This window comes from Gobius niger, assembly GCF_951799975.1.
Source record: "Gobius niger genome assembly, chromosome: 22".
NCBI lineage: Eukaryota > Metazoa > Chordata > Actinopteri > Gobiiformes > Gobiidae > Gobius > Gobius niger.
Genome location: NC_136873.1, coordinates 19939451 through 19960238, shown reverse-complemented (window position 1 = coordinate 19960238; position 20788 = coordinate 19939451). Strand labels below are relative to the sequence as shown.

At 41.4% G+C, this 20788-nt stretch overlaps 1 protein-coding gene across 2 annotated transcripts in view; it reads right to left on the bottom strand.

Moving 5' to 3' along the window:
- LOC306981369 (polypyrimidine tract-binding protein 1-like) overlaps positions 1-13793 on the bottom strand; it is a 33281-nt gene extending 19488 nt beyond the window's left edge. Inside the window, exon 1 of one of the 2 annotated variants that reach the window (XM_079580969.1) lies at positions 13720-13793. Coding sequence is in view for 1 of the 2 variants with exons in the window: in XM_079580968.1 (XP_079437094.1) it covers positions 13457-13507 (51 nt within the window). In the remaining variant the exon portion in view is untranslated. Of the gene's footprint in view, positions 1-13456 lie in introns of both variants that reach the window. The other variant, XM_079580968.1, reaches the window with a different exon arrangement.
- Between the last annotated feature and the right edge of the window lie 6995 nt (positions 13794-20788).

The following is a 20788-nucleotide window of genomic DNA, read 5'->3' as shown; positions in this document are numbered from 1 at the left end:
CAGTATCCAGCCCTAGTTACCAACACAACATCAGTCCAGACCAGGGCTGAAATAAGTACATGTTTAACCAATAACTGGTCGATTTTTAAAAAATACTTTATTTTAGTGATCAATGAACCGTTTTCTGATTTGCAGACTCAAATAGAGCAAAAAAAAATCATTTTTTGTATTTTTTGATGAAAAACTATTTGTTTCTAAAGTGTTTTGTTCATCGTAAAGTTAATAAATATTTGTCTTGTGTCTAATCCAATCAGAAAGTAGCATTAGCACTAAGAGCCTCCTACAAACGTTCACTTTAAGTTTACTCCATCAACATGTCCTTTAGCGGCACCGAACACTAACTAACTCCCATGTAAGGCATTTCACAGAACACTTTAAAAGCCTGAATGATGCAAAAATAGAAGATTGAAATTCTCCATGTTACATTGAGTCAGCGGTTTGTAGAAGTAGTTGATTTTAAATCTGAGTGTTTCCGGGCTAATCTGATCAAAGCCGAGGAGGAATGTCTCCGAATCACACTCACAAATGGAGTTTCCTGTGGCTCCGACGGAAATGAAAAAAGACTACAGCCCGGGACGAAAAAAGGTATAAAACAGGTCTGACACAGGACTTAACAGGGACTGAACCTGCAAACACCACGGCAAGTAAACCACACAGCAACGCATCAACCTAAAACATGCACAACAGGTACTCCAGTTCAAATCTGAGGACACAGTTTATCATCTTTAATTGTGCTAAACTTGACTGCAGCAACAACAACAACACGGCAAACCACAGCAAAATCAAATGTTAGCATCAGCGTTAGCATCAGCGTTAGCATCAGCGTTAGCATCAGCGTTAGCAGGGCCTACCTTCGCACCAACTGTTATTTCGTACTGGACACTGCTGTGGAGAAAGAAAGGCGGATGAGCCAATACGAAGCGTGCAAACTCAAAGCAAAAAGAAAAATGGACGGATAGAGCAGCAGCGAGTAGAAAAAAGGTTAGGTGAACAAAGCAAGAGTTTGGATCTTTTATTCACGCCATAGCCTGAAATGCCACGAAACCACATTCAAATCAATTTTCCTGGTCGTATTCAGCCATTCCCTACATAATGCCGGACACGGGGAAGACCAGTGAAGCGTCTTTGCTCAAGGACAAAATGACAGTCACACATGTGTAAAAAAAAAACGGGGATCAACCCAGGACTAGACAGGGATCAGATGTCAGGAAGTAGGGCTGAGTACCACTATATGATCAGAATAAAGTTCATCAAAAGAGGCACACACACAATAATAAACTCTATGAAGCTTCCAAACTGTAAAATGTGTCAATGTTGAACTGTGACAGCAGGGGGCGCTTTATTAGGGGCATAGGGTTGATTTATTCAGTACAGTCATGTTTAGTCATCTTTAGAGGGAGCTCCTTTTAAAGACAAAAATCGGCAGATTCCAAAACAAACAAATGGTAAGTCTATTTTCTGATTCCAAAATGAAAAGCAAAAGTCTGCGACATGCTGTAAAATAGGATCCAAGGTGAACAAAAGGCCAGGAAGTTGTGGGAGGCTCATTTTAAGGCTCTGACTGAGCTCTTTCCAAAGCAGAAAAGGGGAAGTCTCTATCACATTCGATACGGAGATATCAGCCTTTAATCGGCATTAGATCAGCCAATAGCCGATAAGTTGTGTGTGATGTTCATTGTTCAAGATACTGTACTGACCTGAGATAAAAGGCAATAAAGGCTTACCATATGAGTGCTTTGGCGTCTTTTACACTTCACGCAAAGAATAATAATAAATAGAAAAATCAACCAGTCTGGAACCCACCCCACTTGTTCAAAAAAGTGTGGATTAGGACACCTGCGCTAACCCATACACTACAACTCCACCTCGTCTTTTGCTCCCCTCAATTGTGGAGTTCCCCAGGGTTCAATTCTCGCACCTGTACTGTTTGCACTTTATAAACCCCCCCCCCCTGAGCCAAATCTTTAAAAAGCACGGCATCTCCTATCACTTTTATGCGGATGACTGCCAAATCTACATGCCACTCAGAAAAAATGCTAACAGCCCCCTGACACCCCTACTTCAGTGCTTAAGTGACGTCAAGGCTTGGTTGGCTCACAACTTTTTAAATCTGAATGAGGGAAAAAACTGAAATTGTGGTGTTTGGCCCCTGGGACCCCCAAAATGACATGGGTCCCCTACAACAATATGTCCGTCCCTCAGCCACCAGCCTTGGCGTCATTGTTGACTGTGATTTTAAACTCAATAAACAGATCGGCGCCATTGTTAAATCGAGTTTTTATCACCTTCGTCTTTTAGCCAAAGTGAATGCGCTCTATACAGGGATCAGCCAAAATGCTCTTTACCGCTTGCAGTTAGTCCAGAACTCCGCGGCTTTTAACAGGAACCAAAAAATATGAACATATTTCACCAATCCTCACTTCTTTGCACTGGCTTCCTGTTAATTTTAGAATTGATTTTAAGGTTTTATTGTTTGTTTTTAAAGTTTTGAATGGACTGGCCCCTCAGTACCTCACAGACCTCATCCAAATTTACTCTCCAGCGCTCGCTCTGAGGTCTGAGGGCCAGTTCCGGCTCGTGGTTCCTAAGACAAACCAGAGGGGACAGAGCGTTCTCCGTTGTCGGCCCTAAGCTGTGGAACGCTCTGCCCCCCCACGTCCGTACGGCCCCCACCCTGGAGTGTTTTAAATCTCGTCTCTTGTCTTTAATTTTCTTTTATTGTTTTAATTTTCTTTTATTGTTTGAACAAATTTTATTAAATTTCTTTTATTATTGCATCTTATTTATGTTTTAAACTATTTAATCGTTTTAGCTGAATGTATAGTTTGGTTTCACTTGATTTTATTATATTCAATTATTTTTTATTCCTATATTGCCGATTTTATGTGCAGCACTTTGGAAACACATATAAAATGTGCTATAGAAATAAAGTGGATTGGATTGAACGCCACACCAAAATCTGTCTCAACGCTTGTATTGATCAGATATTCTGTACCCATCACAGTACGCCATGCCATTCCAACGGCCATGTTAAAATGTGATCGTCACCAATCGACATAGCCTATATTAAGTGTACGACGAGGCTGCGTCCTTTCCTCATCCTGCTAAAGCTACATGTGCGCATGGTATCGCTGTGACACTGTTTGCAACAGTTGGCTGTCCGGAGAGATTTTATGATCTAGAAGCCACAAAATAGCATAAACAACATGGGGGCCTATACATTTGACCACAGCATGTCGCTGTTGTACGACAAACGCCACTGGAATTGAAGCTATTTGTGCAGATGACTTTTTAGCCAGAGACCCATGCAAGCATCCTCTCTTGGCCATTAACATCAAACCTATGAAGAGGAATCCTGAATGGGCGTAAAGTTCAGCTCTTGTGGGCGACCTGAGCCAACCCGGCCAACCTGAGCACCGAGGAAACAGGAGTATTGCCTTCGGTCTCCTCTGAAATAGTGCAGCACCTTCTGAGTTTGTCACCGTTTCAGAGCGTGGTGTCCTGCACTGATCACTGGTCCCTCCTCTTCCTCCTGCGTGGATCCCTCCCTTCACAACAGTGTTCAAGGGAAAACTTGGAGCTACACTGTATCTTTCAAGCTTATGTTCACATCACTTTATTAAACTAGTCAGAAAGGCAGAGTTGATTTTTTGCTTTTTATATTGATCAACATTTGGTAAATGTAATATCATCGATGTAAGAACAGATCTTAGTTTTAACATCTTAGTTAAAAATATACCAAACTCTCCCTTTACGATGTTTATCTTATGAGGTTTTGTCGACTTGAGAATAAGTAAGTATTGTGGGCCAACCTGACCTGCATGTTTTTGGACTGTTTGTTTACATGCATAAACGACCTCATTTTTATACAATATGACAGAAAGTTTGAAATAAATGCTTCCCCTCACATTTATGTCTGCAATCTACAACAAAGTTTCATATAAATATCTACATTTATTTTTGTTCCCTATTCACCTGCAGCGCCATATGACATCATGGAGACAGAGCATTATTTGGTTTGAAAATGAAACCTTGTAAATAATTGCAGCCTTTGTGATTCCAAATTGCAGACGTTCAAACAGCACATTCTGACATGATCCGCCGCAGTAGCTCCTGTTCTTCATTGTTTTCATTTCGTTTGGGCTGTTTTATCTCTGCTCATATTGTTCCGCGCTAACAGGAAATGAGCGAGACGCGGAGCACGTCCTACGGCGGCCCTCCAGGGACAAAACACACACATGCAATAACCAGAGAATTAACCCTAAACAACAACAGGGCAGACTGCGTATTAGCCGCATTAAAAAACGGACAGACGGCAGACGGATGAGCGCGGAGGAGGAGGAAGTGGACCATTAGAAAAAGAAAATAAAGACGGACAAAAATGGCTTCAGTTCTGCCCTCCCCTCTCCAAGCTGAGATGGGGGCGGGTCAAATGTCAGAGTTTGTGGTGTGTTTGGACAAATCTAGCTGGATAGTGGACCTTTTAGATGTTTATCAGGAAAATTCATTTTAATAGAGAACACTGGCTCCAGTTCGGTTTGGGTTTTTGATCACAACCATTGAGGGCACTAACTGAGACGGAGTATTATGACTGTTTGGGAATAATCACATATTTATCACCATCTGAAAGGGGCAAGATGCAAGTTAGCCATTTTATACTCACTACTGCCACCTCAGGTCATACATGTAACTGCTAGCGATATAAATGTTTGTGTCGATAGAATAATTTTTGGAATATAACTGACCTGCATCACATGAATGGTCGCATTTTGAGGGACTATTTTCTAGCAGATCCCTCCGCCACTGCGTAGCTTATACAACCACGAAGCTGATGCTGCTCAGATAAAGGTTATTTTAAATGCAAAATGCTTGAAATGACTCTATCAACACAGACATGTATATGGTTAGTCTGGTGTTGTGAGTGATTTGCCTCAGGTGCTCTGTGGAGCGGGTCACACTGTTTTTAATGCAGGCTAGCTGATACCATAGAAATGCGCTCGCCTTGCATTAGCCTAGCGCCACGAAACTCTTCAAATATAAGAACTGCATGAGTTACAAAAAAAACATCTCCTGAATCAGCAACACGCTGGATAACAAGGAAATGAGGCCCCATGTCAAAAATCCTGAAATATCCCTTTAAGCTCGTGCATGACGGTGCTTCAGACCCAAATTAACACCTTTTTGAGTGACAGTGCAGGATTTTAGAGGCGGTTGTGGTGAACGTTGTAGGAAAGTCTGAAGTCCCATTAGAATCCTGTCTACCAAAAGTGTCTTTTGGAGTTGCCCCTGGCCACAAGGGCCAGCAATGTCAGCTCCGAAGACCAAAAGAGAGGCAAACAAAATGCCTCAGATACGAAATACAAGACAGAAATAAGGCCCGCAATATGATTTCATCCCGGCACCTGTAGAGCATAAATTCCTGAGTATGTAAAAAAAAACGTCTCTAGCCCAAAATAAACAGAAGAATGAAGCTATCACAGCGCTGAGTGAGCGCAATATCCATCGAACCCCACCCCCCCATGCGTAAAGTCAATATTGCTTTTGGAGGGAGGCGGGGTGTAAACAAAGTACCGCGCTACTAAAAGAAGTCATCACGGAGAGAATAACAACATGTATGTCACTGCAGGTATGTCCAACGTGAGAACGAAGCAAACCCACCGCCCAGTCAGTGCATCAGAGCTAATCAGAGCTACTGTTAGCGAGAGGAACCACCGCCCAGTCAGTGCATCAGAGCTAATCAGAGCTACCGTTAGCGAGAGGAACCACCGCCCAGTCAGTGCATCAGAGCTAATCAGAGCTACTGCTAGCGAGAGGAACCACCGCCCAGTCAGTGCATCAGAGCTAATCAGAGCTACTGTTAGCGAGAGGAACCACCGCCCAGTCAGTGCATCAGAGCTAATCAGAGCTACCGTTAGCGAGAGGAACCACCGCCCAGTCAGTGCATCAGAGCTAATCAGAGCTACCGTTAGCGAGAGGAACCACCGCCCAGTCAGTGCATCAGAGCTAATCAGAGCTACCGTTAGCGAGAGGAACCACCGCCCAGTCAGTATATTTTTAACTACATATTTTTAACTAATATTTAACTACAATAATGTAGATGAAATAGCAATATTAGTGTTATTGATTATTTAAAAAATCCTGACAGGCCTAGTTCAAACACAGAACCTGGTGAGAGTGATACGCTATGTAAAAAGGTTGAGAAGCACAGATGGATAGAATGTCCTAGAATATTTTGACCCTTCTAGTTTGCCAAAAGCCAATACATTTCAGTTAAAATAGTTGCTTACAGTTTTCTTTTTATTGCTTACACTATTTGCATTATACTCAATATTATCATTTATCGCGATACTTTCTGAGACGCTACATCGTACCACAAATGCAAACGGTTGAAGTTTCAGCGAGCGATGTTTGAGAATGAATGAAGCCAGTGCGTCCTTTTGCCCGTTTCCTCTTGTGGTGATCAGGATTAGAGATTTCCATCAGGCGGGACTCGCTGATCACTTGGTGTTTCGACCCCAAACCGCTCCACTCTCCCGAGCGGTTCAGCCGAGGTGAACTCACTGAACTCCAAAACCTAATGGAGATTTTTCTGCCAAATGTTTTGCGATTCGATACGATTTTCATATTTTGTCTATAGCCTGTGATTGATTTTTCACACCACGAAGCATTGAGCTACTCCTCAAACATGGTTCTTTGATTTCAGCTTCATGCAGCGACAAGATACAAGTCTGCAAGAGGCAAAGACACATTTTAAAGAGTTGCCAGAAAGAGATCCTTAGTTTTAGTCATTTTCACACTTTTTCTTCCCATTCCTCATATTTCCCCCAAAAACTTGCTGTAAAGATGTTAAAATCAGACGCAGTTTAATAATTTTTTCTGACCAGCTCAACCCGCTCTGGGAAATGAGGATTCCGTGACCCAGTGAGACACTCATGTGTTACTTGGGCTCTCTTGTTTTATGCCTCTTCTGTTTGAGTAAAAGACATGTTCTCCAGTCAGAGTTATTGCCCCGCCTCCTCTGGCTGCTTATTGCCCCACCTCCTCTGGCTGCTGGCCGGTCAGTAGGCTACAGGAGAATCAGTTTGTCTGTGCTGCAGTTGCTAAATAATCTTCACGTGCGATTCACACTGCGCTACTACGCTCACGCCCCACACGGTTTCTACAGGCAGAAGCAAGTCAAATTTAATGCCATTTTTAATACTGAAACACTACATTTTAATGCAACAAACAAAATTGGCGCATATTTCATTTCTTCAGATTTGCCGCAGGTAAAGCAGCGTTTTACGGTGAGCTCCACCGAAAACAAAAACTATTTCCTGCATATCGATGAATGAAGGAAAAAACTACAGAAATTCCCCCCTTCGTTGGCTGAAACACAGCGTAGAGGGCAAAATCGCAGCGTGAAGGAAGAAATTCACAGCATGGGGGCTCCTATGATCAACTGCGCTGGCGAGAACACTGAGCAATAAGGGAGAAAACTAACTGAAAATCTCACCATTGACCAGTGTGTGAGAAATCCAGGTTTTCTTCTTGAAGCTACTCTAAGTGCCCCCGTTTTGCCGGTCCGGCACTGTTGCATTCCTATCAAGCACCGCTAGATGCGCCATCATATGCGCCACACTCAACTAGGGATGTCCCGATCACGTGATCGGAAATCGGGCCCGATCACGTGGTAACAGACTCGATCGGAATCGGACACCACGTCCCGATCAGGACTCGGATATTTATGCGTGTCCATTCTCGTTACTTTTGATCAGATTTCGAGCTACCGCGAACCACTTTCTGTCTATTCTCCCCCTGGCCCAGCGCCTCCGTCACTCACTCCACCTGCTGCGTCAAACCACTCGCACCATCGCTCAGTCCGTGTCCCCCCTTCGTCAGCAGGAGGCCAGCGCCGCACCCCCCAGAACACCCCCCAGAACACCCCCCATCCCCACATGTCTCCCGCACCATGTCAACACAAACACGTGAATGATAGAAGTTTATATAAAGATGGTGAACTGATAAACATCTGAGTGACCTGCTCTGATGCAGCTGAAATCCTCCTGAAATGTCCATTTGTTTATATGAATCCAACATCTGCAGGAGCTGTCAGGGCTTTTTCCTCCTTATGATTAAAAAGCAAAGCAGCACCAGAAGGCTGAGGCGTTCAACAAAAAAAGTTCTGCGCTGTAAACTTAGTTCTAAATGGAAATCTTATGTTCTCAATGCCGAAAAAACTTTCATGAAAGTTGAAGTTTAGAAAATAAATGGAAGTTTCAAAATGTTCACTTTGCTACAGATCATATTTTCGCAGCTAAATGTGTGTTGCAAACAAAATGAATGAGATTTCATATCTCACTGAATGCATTCAGCAGCATGTGGTCTATTGTGTGGAGGGGAGTGAGGGGCGTGGGTGACGGACGTAAACCAGGTGAGGGGAGGGTGGTGGTGGTGGTGGAGCAGAGCAGGGTTCACTACTCCACCTACTGACGAAAAAGACATCACTGAAGGCAACTTCAAGTAGATTAAAAACAGAATAGAAAAATAAAGTCCTACAGTCTTTTCCTTATAGGGCATGAAATGGACGCTTAAATACATTTTCAATCATTGTTGCCCTGATGAGATTTCATTATGCAGGTTAACAACTTTGAAAACTCCACGTGTTGATTCACACGAGATAGAATCACCTAAGGACTTTGGAGTTTGACGAACCAACCAAATGACCTCAGAGGACGTTACTGTAAGTTGTGCGAATTGCAGAAAATACTACTATTACCATAAAAACTACAAACAATTAACATTAGTATAAACCAAAATGTTCCTAATTGGTATGTTTCTATCAAAGTAAAAGCCTTTATTGAAACAGATTTTCCAAGCACAAACCACATTCACTTCCACAGTCTCAGTTTGAATGAGCCGGATGTGTTCAGTGGAGCGAGGCATCATGAGGAGGAACCGGCTTCAAGGCCTCGGGACACGAGCAAGAAACAACCCAAAAAAACTAGTCACCGCGAACTGAGCTCTGCGCTGGTACAGAAAATACCACACGAGTAACAGAGATCTGGGGCCACAGGGGGTTAAATACTTGACATACTCAGGGAACATTAGGTATGGAGTATGGAGGAGAGGATGGAGCAAAGACAAAACTGAAATTTAAGAAGTCCTCCAACAGTAACCCAACAGAGACGAGCACATTTACTACAAACATTTCCCTGTATGCAAAGTCACAGTTCACACTTTGACCAGCTTCTTTTAACGCACACTGCCACACAGAGGTCAGCTCCTCTACAGTAAGCACTACGCTCATTTCTGCTCAAGCAATATCTACCAGTTTCACTGAGTCGACATCTCACCAAATTTTTAAAAATGACTCCACAAAAGACAAACTGTGCCCAGGTTTGGAAACATTCATGTAATAAAAAAAACATCAATATCAAAGTCATAACCCATCCAGCAAAAAACGTCAAACTGATTAATGCTAACATATGAAGCATCATGTTAGCATTCTGTTATTTATGCATTTATGGGCTGTTGAACCACTTTGCTCCTCTCCATATCTTTGTATCTTCATTTAGTATAAAACTATATAATTCAGCATTTGCCCATACCATGGGCAACACTGCGTGCAAAAAGTAGATTAAAAGTCCTTTATTGACTTGGTAAGAAGTTAAGTAATGATAGAAAGTTTAGATTTTTGTCCTGTTGTTTTCCCTCTGACTGCTTCAAACATGGCCATATATGGGCGATTCCAGAGATGCCGTCTGTATCTATGGGGCAAAAAGGCAAGCTAGATTTACACTAGGCAAAACAAGTAGTTTTAACAAAACTACTCAATTCTGTTTGTCAAGAACCAGCTGAGTAAACAAAGTGATATTCATAGTTCGACATAACGCTCTTATGCAATAGCAATTAGAGGATATTACTGCAGTTCACTTTACCAAATGGGGTGGGTCGGCCTAACTCCTCTTGGACTCTGGAGTGGAGCGGGTGTGGGGTGAAGGCGGTGACCTCAAGCCAGGCTAGTTTCACTTTCATTCCTCTTTTTGTGTGAAAAGAAAGAAGTTGTTTTTAATGAATACACACTGCATGACAGCATGTTTGGATTCCTCTTCCTTATATCAGCGTTACAGCTCTGCTTTGCCCCGTCTCGCCGCCTGCTGCGCCCCATGTGCCAGTTAAAGAGCATCCCACCTCAGTCTCCAACATCAGCCTCACTGCATTTATCCACCAGAGCCAAAGCACCATCTGTGTGCGTGTCGCCGCAGTGACATGGCTCTGATGCTTAAGGCTCATTGTCTTGGGAATACGTTTGGTAAGGAATGTCAACATTACCCAGCTTTTCAATTGCTGCGGTTATAAAAGCTGATGGTAGGTCAATGGGAAGGGTTTTTGGACCCCTGGTAAACCGCTGTCATTAGGGTTGGGTCATGTCCCTAAACTGGCAGTTGATGTTTGCAGTGAACCATCGTGATGGACGAGGATATTGTCCAGCTCTCTTACAAGCATTTTTCTAAAGACATTTACATATGCTATACACACACTCACACACACACACACACACACACGCACACGCACACACATACATACACAGGTGCTCATCATATAACGAGAATATCATGAAAAAGTGCATTTCACTTCTGTTATTCAACTTAAACTGTAAAACTAATACATGATAGACTCATTACATGCAAAGTGACAAATGTCAAGCCTTTGTTTGTTATCATTTTGATTATGGCTCAGCTTGTAAAAACCCCAAATGAAAAATCTCATAAAAATAGAATATTTTGAAAATGGAACAAAGGCTTGACATATGTAATTTTGCATGTAATGAGTCTATATCATATACTAGCTTCACATTCATATTTCACAGAAATAATTGAACTTTTTCATGATATTCTAATTATATGACGAGCACCTGTATAGGCTGCATATTATTTACATGAGCAAAAATGTGAGATTGCAGGATAAATGGATCTAAACTAAACCTGATCTGAACAGAGTCATGGAACAGGAATCTTGCAACAGAAATGTGTTTAAGGAGGACGACTTATTCAGAGCGTCATCTGCTCCTCAAGGCTCACATAGCACTTATTCAATTGTAATTTGAAGCTTATCATTTTATCTATTAGAATGTATTATATTTTAACGTAATGTTTAACAGTGGGTGAACGGGACAATATTTAGACGTTTGCATCGTAGCCTACGTCTTTGAAGCTGCTCCACGTGACGCATGATCCGTTTGCTCGTAGCCTCGTACCTCCTGCACCTCTTCTCTTTCTCTCTCTCTCAGTCCTTTGTGAGAATATCCAAATCCATGCGCTCACAGCTAGCTCTGATGTGAGATCCATCGCGGCACTTTAATTTAAAGCTCTTGTATTTGCCGTGCGAAAGCAAAGCGTCACCATGTGGTGTTAAACAGTGAAGCTGTTTCTGAGCGCGCGGTCAGAAAGTGAGAGGCGCTGCATCTGTATTTGAATTACGGCTAACACTTCATGTCTCTGGTAGGCTACTTAAACTAACATGCATATTAGTAACTTCTATCCGGGATTTCATTTACAGTACAATCCCTGTAAAGTTTTTAGGTGTCCTAGGCCTGTGTTTCTGACAGGAGGGGGCGTGGCCTCACCACAGAGGCTCTGCATCGTGATGTTGGTTCACCATCACGCGTCATGTGACACTCAGGCTGAAGAAACGGCCCAGTGTTAAATCCACCTCAGAAGGTGAAGTCAGCGGCAGGTTCAGTAATCCATTGTGCAAATCTGATAGATATATATGATAATTGCATAACGTTATCAAAGGAAGAGTCCCAAAAGAACCATTTGTTTATGTCATGGTGAAAACGAAAGTGAAACTGTTCGAGCACATGAAAATCAGCTGATTGGTTTATTTGTTTAGTCTCTTTTGTTATTACTGAATTCATGAGATCAGAGGAATAGCTTATTATAGAGGGTCTGTTGAAAACATTCACAACGATCAGCTCCTGTAGTGGCTAATAATAATATTCTATGGCCCATTTATTGTTTTAAAATCATTATTTTATTCCATGGGAGACCCTACCAGGGGCACGAAGCCAGGATCATTCAGGCGCTCTCACCCCTCCACCACGTTAAGGTGGCGGTTCCAGGAGGGGTTTTCTGTAGTTTTCTTCCTTTATTTTAATAATAATTGCAAAATCACAATATTTATCCTCAGAATAATCATGACTCAAAAATGTACAATCGTGACATCCCGACTGTCGATCAAGGCCACATATTGAAAAAATATTTGAAGCAAACTGTGTGACATATTTCCAGAGTCAGGGCATCGTAAGAAAAGGTCATATTTGTTCTAAAAGTCAAGCATGCAATAATAATTTCAGTCTGTCTAACGCCATGCTTGTTATTGACATTATGTCGCAATATAATTTAGTTCAAACAGTAACAAACTAGTACCTTTCTTTCAGCAGGACTCACGGGGGCCATAAATGTGGTCACAGAACCGCATTTAGGCCGGTCACCATACTTTTTATTTGCCATATTCAGCCAGGAAAATATCCCAACAAACTTTGTTATAGACTCTAAAGATACGAGATACTTTCAACTTCAACAACAAGCATAAAATGACAGTAAACCTTTGTTCTAAAAGCACATAATTATCTCCTCAAGCACCATATACATAAAATATCAAATCAAGCACAATTTAGTTGAAGTAAAAGTCAAAATGTTACAAAGAAAAAAAGGAGACAAAATGCTGCAGGCGATAAATATTGTGCCCAATAATGTATCATCGTCTATCTGTTGTTATTGAACGATAAATCGATATAATAATTATCGCGACAGCCCTGGCCCATTCGGTTCAGACACTCCGGTTTTTACATCTATTCCACGCAAGAAATGCAAAACAAAATTGTTTTTCTATGAGACACGTTTGGCTAAATCTGCTTGTGCAATAAACCCGCTCTATGCCTTTGTGTGCGTAATTACATTACAGTCACATGGTGGATTTAAATAAGGAATCAGACTGAAGTTCTAATTAAAACAACATGAGAGGGCTGAGACAGCGACACCAGAACTACTCGGGTTACCATTGAGAGTCGTTAATAAAACATTTATAGCATCGCACAGGGAGAACTTGGGACTTCCGCTCTGTAATGACAAAACGCCCTATAAAACTGCTGATTTATGGAGATTTACGAGTCCCCATGAAAATACAACCGTTCTAAAAGCTGCCATCGCGTGAATAATTCATCCCCTCGCTTTGCTGTGAAATTCGGGTGGTGTTTTAAAGGGCGTAGATACATATAAAGACTGTTTTTGACATCAACAAGTGCCATGTTTTCCTTCGTAACGCACTGCGGTGGGCGGTGTTCGCAAGTTGAGTGCGCTGCTCGTAAATATGGATCTACAAAACGGCGAAAAAACAAATAATGTGCCCGTTCTTTTGTGTCGATGCCTGGGTCTACGTGCGAGCAGCCACATGCGTGCACAATACCTACCAGACCGTGCGGATGGAGCTCGGCGTTGACTTGGAAATGGCCCGTGTCCATGCTAATGCTAATGCTAACCACACACGGGTCCGCTTCCTGATGCTACAAACACTACTTCAGCGAAAGGTGGAAGAAAAGCCGCTTTGAGTAAAACATCACACGGGGGGGGGGAATCCTCGCGCCTCGGTCCTTCAGAGCGGTGCAGGAAAAGTGTCGGAGTTTGAAGTGGAGGAAAAAAAGGGAGGAAATCGTAAAGGGGTTTTTCAACTCACCCATCCATTGCACAACGCGGAACTGCGAAGAGCAACAGGTCCGAGCCAGCGGCCACAGTACAGTACACAGGAGTACACAGGCAGGCGGAGTAACGCCCAGGCGGCTCGTCCGGGCGGGAGTGGCTTCGTTCAGTTACGCGAAGGCTTTAAACGGCCTCACAAAGCTTTTCATTTCATTCCTAAACGCATTGGGGCTAACATGTGATTTTTGTTAATGAAACAAATTAAACAAAATAGGATGATGTAACATGTTATCCTACGATTTTATCCTAGTATTAGCACAAGTACGTAGTTATTGACCTTCTACCAACTCACGCTGTTATTGAGGTAGATTTATTTATATATATTATATTTCATACACCATCGTATTTATTACAACCCACCATATCTTGTTTTGTTTTTTTATCTTGATTTATTTTATTGCCCTAAAGCCTTATAGCTTAAATTGATTATTTACTTATATGTTATAGAGTTCGGGAATGTCCACAGTTGCCATGGAGATCCGCCATCTTTGCAGCTGTTAGCATACATTTCCATAGACTAACATTAGCTAAAAACAGTATAAAAAGTGGAGAAAAAACCAGTGGAACGACTCCGTTAGCTGCAGAGTTACTGCTGGTGAATGCATCTAACACACTGTGGTCTTCAAGTGTTTTAATGTGAACAATAACTCCAGTATTTTAACTTTTAAAATCTCCATTAGTTTACAATGGCTGCTAATCCCATAATGCTTAGCGATATGACGTCACATTCCCGAACTCTATACAATCGCACCAGGACAAAAAAAAATAAAAAATCATTCTTTTTCTCGATTGTGAAGGTTTGATTATAACTAGTTAAAAAAGACATAACAATTAATTATTACAAAATAGTTTAATACAATTAATTAAGAATGAAATAATAGTAGCGTGGATATATACCTTATAAAAAATGTCCTCTGATTACACAAAGACTTAATGCCACGCTGTGTAAAATGTCACCCAATAAATTAATTGAAAATAGGCAACAAGCATTTATTTGATTTATGACTCTTTTTCTAAATGCTTTATTTTCAAAACCAACAACAACATAACCCTGATGTTTTGTTTTAGTGCACAAAGCAATGGCAGTAACATAACATTTGTCACATCTTTTCCTTATAATAAAACAAATAAAAGTAACCCTCATGTGTGTCTTTAATCAATACAATATAACAATAAAAACGCTTTAGCGAAACCGCTCTGTTTTAAATGTTTTTTCATGTGTTTTTCTTGAAAGTAACACGCCCCCGACTGAAACGCCTGGATTTTACTCGGATCCATCCGCCGCTGGGGAAAGGTGACAAAATGGCGTCCAGATGTAGATGCCGCGCTCCGATTGGCCCGCTCCTTGGGGTTGCCATGGGCTACGGGCGTATGGACGACTTTCATTGGCTGAGGGGGCGGGACAAGAGGAAAACATAAAAGGCTTGTGATCGGTGGGCGTTGTCCACATCAAAGAGATCGATGACATTAGCACAACAGTATGTTCTAAACGTACCGATAATAATATACATTACAGTACGGTCTCCCATATCAGGTCAATAACAACAGAAATGGATTAAAGAAGTGAAGTAAAAACGTGTTTAAGATAAAAAGTTTGGACTTGTGCTGTCTTGCTTTGGTGGTAAGTGGATTGCAAGCCCGGAGTTGGTTTGAAATGAAAAAGGGCTTTGTTCTCTGGAGCTGCGGTGAACAGTGTCAGGTGACAAGCCGATAAATAATTCCTAATCACGCTGCTTTTCAGGAAATTACCCCCATCTTAAATTATTCAGGTTTAAAACAGAAACAGAAGCCGCTTTCAAACGACTTCCAAGGTACAACCATCAAATAAGAAAGCTATCGGTGAGGTATTAACGTGACAAATAAGGTACTATTAAGCCTTTCCTATCATCTCATTATATCATGAACTATTTTATACACTCTTCCAAACATATCATCAGCAATGACCCAAGACTTTATTGTAGATTTTATTTGAATGGGTTGCGTTCACATTCTACAATTTGAATTATCATTATCATTGTCATTATCCAAGTTAGAAGGCAGAGCTCTTTTGGAAAGAAATCCTCCAAAATAAAATGTACAAATGTTTTCTCTGGTCATTATTTAGGAATGATAAGGTCCTCAAACCTACCATATTCATCCTATTGCTCAAAGTCCTTTATACCACATTTTGTTGCTATTATGAAAACAATAATTGGACCTGGTTTACACTTCCTGAAAGAGAAGACACTGAATTTTGTGAACATTTTGTTTCCAGTAAGATAAACCTAGTAATGACAAAGATATTAACCGAAAGCCACGGCCAAAAAAATAGTTACCATGGTGGAATTCCCAGCTGTCCGTTCACGTTCCAATCCAACTTTATTTATTGCACTTTAAAAACAACACTGTGGACCGAAGTGTAGGACACACAGACCAGGGCAAACAGCTTAAAGGTAAAACACTCACAATACACATAAACAAATGCAATGAGAAAAACGTTACAAAGTCAAATGTCAATCACTTTTTTTAAAGCTGAAAACAGGCAATGAGTCGACCTGCCAGAGATGCAAAATGCAACATTCTAGAATTGATGTCATCATTTCAGATCGAGGGCAAGGATTAATACATCTCTATGCTCAGCTTTTGAAAGAAATCTCCAAAAAGAAAATTGACAAATGTTTTCTGTGATCGTGATTTGAAATGAATGGATTCACAAATCTTATGGCTGAAAGTCATTCCTACTGACGCCTTTATGAGAAAACAATTGGACCTGGTGAGGAGACACTGAGCATTGTGACAGTTTTCATCTGGATGATGTTTCATCTGGACTGTCCCAGTAAGGACAGAGACAATGACACAAGAGACAGTTACTATAGTTACTGCTGTAGAATGTGGAGACATATATGCAAGTACTGTAAGTTTGGAATGAGACAGATCTAGTTTCAAAGTCATTTTGTCAAATGTTCTTTGTTGGTCTTTGGTCCAGTTGGATCTTTGGGTTTGGTCCTGGTCCCTGGTGAGTATGTTTGATGGTGCATTGTGTCCTTAATTCAGTGGTTCCTAAACTCTTTTCTCGCATACCACTTAAATCGTTCATTTCAACTCCAAGTACCCCATATCTTGAGGATGTTGCCAATATTTTGTGAACAACTAAACTCTTTTTTTTCATTTTCAGTCTTTACTGGAGTGTTGTGTACTTACTGTGCTGAGAAACGTTCCTCCTCAGGTCAGTCTCACCTGTAATAATCAGGTAACTCCTGATAATCGCTCATGTCCCCGGTTGGGAAACACTGGCACACATTCATGTAACTCTTCTCTCTCGTCCTTTTCACTGAGTACTGCACTTTATGTGAGCTGCGTTCATACACCAGCGGCTCAGATACTGCACAGTGTTATTGAATCCCAGTGTGCTCCAGTGGGGGCCCTCGGAGACTGAACCCACACTGGCACCACCCCCCCTGTCCATGATGCATTCACACCCACTCCATCATCTCTGGGAATCACGGTGCTTTAATCACAGCTATCATTTTGAATTGTTTTCAGCATCTGTGATTAACTTTTATTTCATTTTTGGGATAAAAAATTCGATAACTCTTCAATGATTAACCCATTCCATTTTTTTTTGGCAGGAGTTGTGTCTGTTTTAATTGAGTTTATTATATTTGTATTTATGCGTTTAAAATGTATTTGAAGCAACAGTATTTCTATGTAATTTTAATATTTATTTATTCATAATTCTCTGAGTGGTTCCGTGCCTCTAGAGGGCGTGGTTCACTAACACTAGGAACACACATTTGATTGAAAGTACATTTTGGAGTCCTAATATCACAGGGAAACTCGGAACATTGTTTTACTGAATGTTGCACGACTGAGCTCTCCGAACATCCGGGGAAGTGACCAGATTTCCGGATGTGAAGATTGCGGTTTTGCCTGTGCGTTTGGATGTTCCATTGTGTCGGAGCTACAGCTTCCATCTTACTGTTTAGAATAAACGCCTGCAGATCTTAACAAACTGTGTGGATCATGTTTTAAAGTTTAACGTAACTGTGCCGGACACATCAGGCTCCAAATTCTATGATTTATTGTGCTTTAAATTTAAAATAAATTGTTAATCAAATGTTAAATGTCATGACACGCGTGAGCCCAAACATGCTTTAAATCGAAAGCTGAATAAACTAGAAAGAACGAAAGCCTTTTCTAGTCTGCATTATGTTTCACTTATTTCCCGAAAAAAGAAATGTGTGAAAAAAGTGGTTCAGGTTCGTGGACAGAGGAATACCAAGCTTGTACATCTTAGAGCCTTTCAGCAAACACCGGGAAACGTCATATGTTCAACATGTTCAGTGAAGGTTCTTGGATGGACAAGACCTGTACTGAGGCTACACGGGGGTCAAACAACATGATTTTACCGAGTGACACGGAGGTGAGCTTTTAAACGTTAAAGTTTTCTAACATAATAAACCAGCGGGGGATGTGGCTAAACATGAAGTCAATCTTAGCTGGTATATAGCTGGTTTTATTTCTGTAATTCCTTGATTGTTTTGGCTACGGAAAAAAGGGGGCGTGGCAGTTCGGCAGCAACACGTCTTGTGGAGTATGACATGTCAGAGCTCAGACCAACTTTGTTCTTGTTCTTTTTGCCTCAAGAACAAGAACAAAGTTCGTGCGTCTTGTGGAGTGAGAGGAGGCCTTCAGCCAGAGCTGCTTTTGCGAGAACAAATTGATGTCATTTTGTTCTCGCAGCTCTGGGTGCGAGAACAAAGTTCTCGCGTCTTGTGGAGTATGAACAGGATAAATGGATCTAAACTAAACATGATTTGAACAGAGTCACGGAACACGACTTTTGCAAAAGAAAAACTCGTGCGTAAAGTCTGAGAGGAGAACGACTTATTCAGAACGTGAACTCCTCAATACCAAGGCTCTTCTCACACTAATACAAATGTAAATCGGAGCTTATTATTTGCATTTGGGTGGGTGAACGGGACAATATTTAGAAGTTTGCGTCGTAGCTACATTTTTTAAGCCGCTCCATGCGCCGCCCGGTCCGTGAGCTCGTAGCCTCGTAACTCCTACACCGCCTCTTTCTCTCCTCTCTCTCTCCTCTCTCAGTCCTTCGTGAGAATAATCCAAACCCATGCGCGCTCATCTAGCTCCAATGTGAGAGCCATCTCGTCATTTTAAAACGGTTTAAGTTTCCGTACGCAGCAAAGCAAAGCAAAACCACGCGCTGTTAAACTCTGAGCTGCAGAGAGAGAGAAACAGAGCAGCTGCGTCTTTACGTTAATAATTACGGCGAACACATCGTGGCTTCTGGCAGGTACTGACACTAGTGTGCATATTAGTTATATCCGTGATTTAATTTACAGTGAAATCCCTGCAAAGTTTGTAGGTTTACAAGGCCTACAGAAGACCAGAGCGTGTTTCTGACAGGAGGGGGCGTGGCTCTCCAGCGTGATGTTGCTCATCCATCCCCGTCCATCTTCACAACCCTAATACGTCCTCTTGGCAGTTTGTACAAACATTCATCCAGACCAGTTAAGTCCAGTTTCTGTTTATACCAAACTTATACGCACTCAAGTTTTTACTTTAGTCTCACTCAGGTTGAATTTATTTAGAGCCTTATTAGTCTTGATTAGATTTGAGATTAAAAAAAAAAAACAGAGGCGGGAAGCACATACATATTTATATACATTCAGTACAGTTATTACTTGTACTCGAGTAATATTGAAATGAAGTATCTTTACTCGGGTAAAAAAGTAAATTGTGCCGCTGTGAGTAAATTTGAAAGTCACTGTAGTCTGTGTTTTGTGGCCTTTTCCCCAGAAATATCGACCTTTACATAATTTTAAGGTATTTTCTTTCAAAATAGATACTTTTACACTGGTTTAAAGTCTGGTTTACCCGGAGTCACTGTTTACTTACAAGTAAACAGTTGCTGGACCAACATTTTCACCAAACACAAAGAATGCTAACATGAAGCCCCATGTTAGCATTCTCTGTTATTTATGTATTTATAGGCTGTTGAACCACTTTTCTCCTCTCCGTGTCTGTTTTCTACTAAATAAAGATACAATGTACATAATTCAGAATTTGTTAAAGTAGTCTGAATAATGGACCATATGCACAGTGACCCCACGTGTTTCCGCCTGGACAGTCAGCCAGACGCTGTCCTTCCTGTCCGTTATCTCTTCCCATTAAAAATGAGCAGGTCCCACAGAAATGAAGCGATAGCTTAAGATTTGGTAAAGGACAGCGAGTAAAAGTTCAGATGTGACTGAAGCAGAAAATATTACATGAGACGTAACGACTTCACTGGAGGAAACTCCGTGTTCATAACGGTGGATGTTTTTGTCTTGAGGCTAACGCGGCTAACGCGGCTAACACGAAATAAAAAATAAAACTAGCGCAAAGTTTTGAACGAGCCTGCGCAAAACAGAATCATCCTGTTAGTAGTTTAAATAATATTTACTTGTTTACATGTTATATTATCATTTTTCAACACTAGCCTTTAGCTCTAAGATCAAAGCTCCGCCCCTTACGAGCGCTGGCGTTTCCCTTGGGGCAGATTCACAGTGAACATGATATTTGTAACACGTTGCTGTGACTCCATCAGTAACTCGTTGTCCTTAACCAGATCCTGAGCTTCTCTATATTTGTGTGGGAACCTGCTAGTTGTGAATGTAAACGATCAGTGACAGGACGTCCAGGTCTGGCTGACTGTCCAGGAAGACGTCACGTGGGGAAACTGTGCATATAGCCTATTAGAGAAAGTTTACATTTTTCCCCTTAACTGTTCAAAAATGACCATATATGGGTGATGCCAAAGATGCCGTCTGAATTGACAGTTTAAACAGTTTCAAAGAGTTTGCCTCTATGTCATTTCCTGTCGGGGTCCAATAAGGAAGTGAAACATCCCACACTTGGTCAAACTAAAGACAGATGGACACATTTCTTAGCAGACTTTGTGTCTAATGGGTGAGATGCACTTTAACTCACCATTTGTGGTCTGTTGGGTTCAAAATGTATCTAAAATACTCTCAAATTCAAACCGTTTGTTTAAATTAACT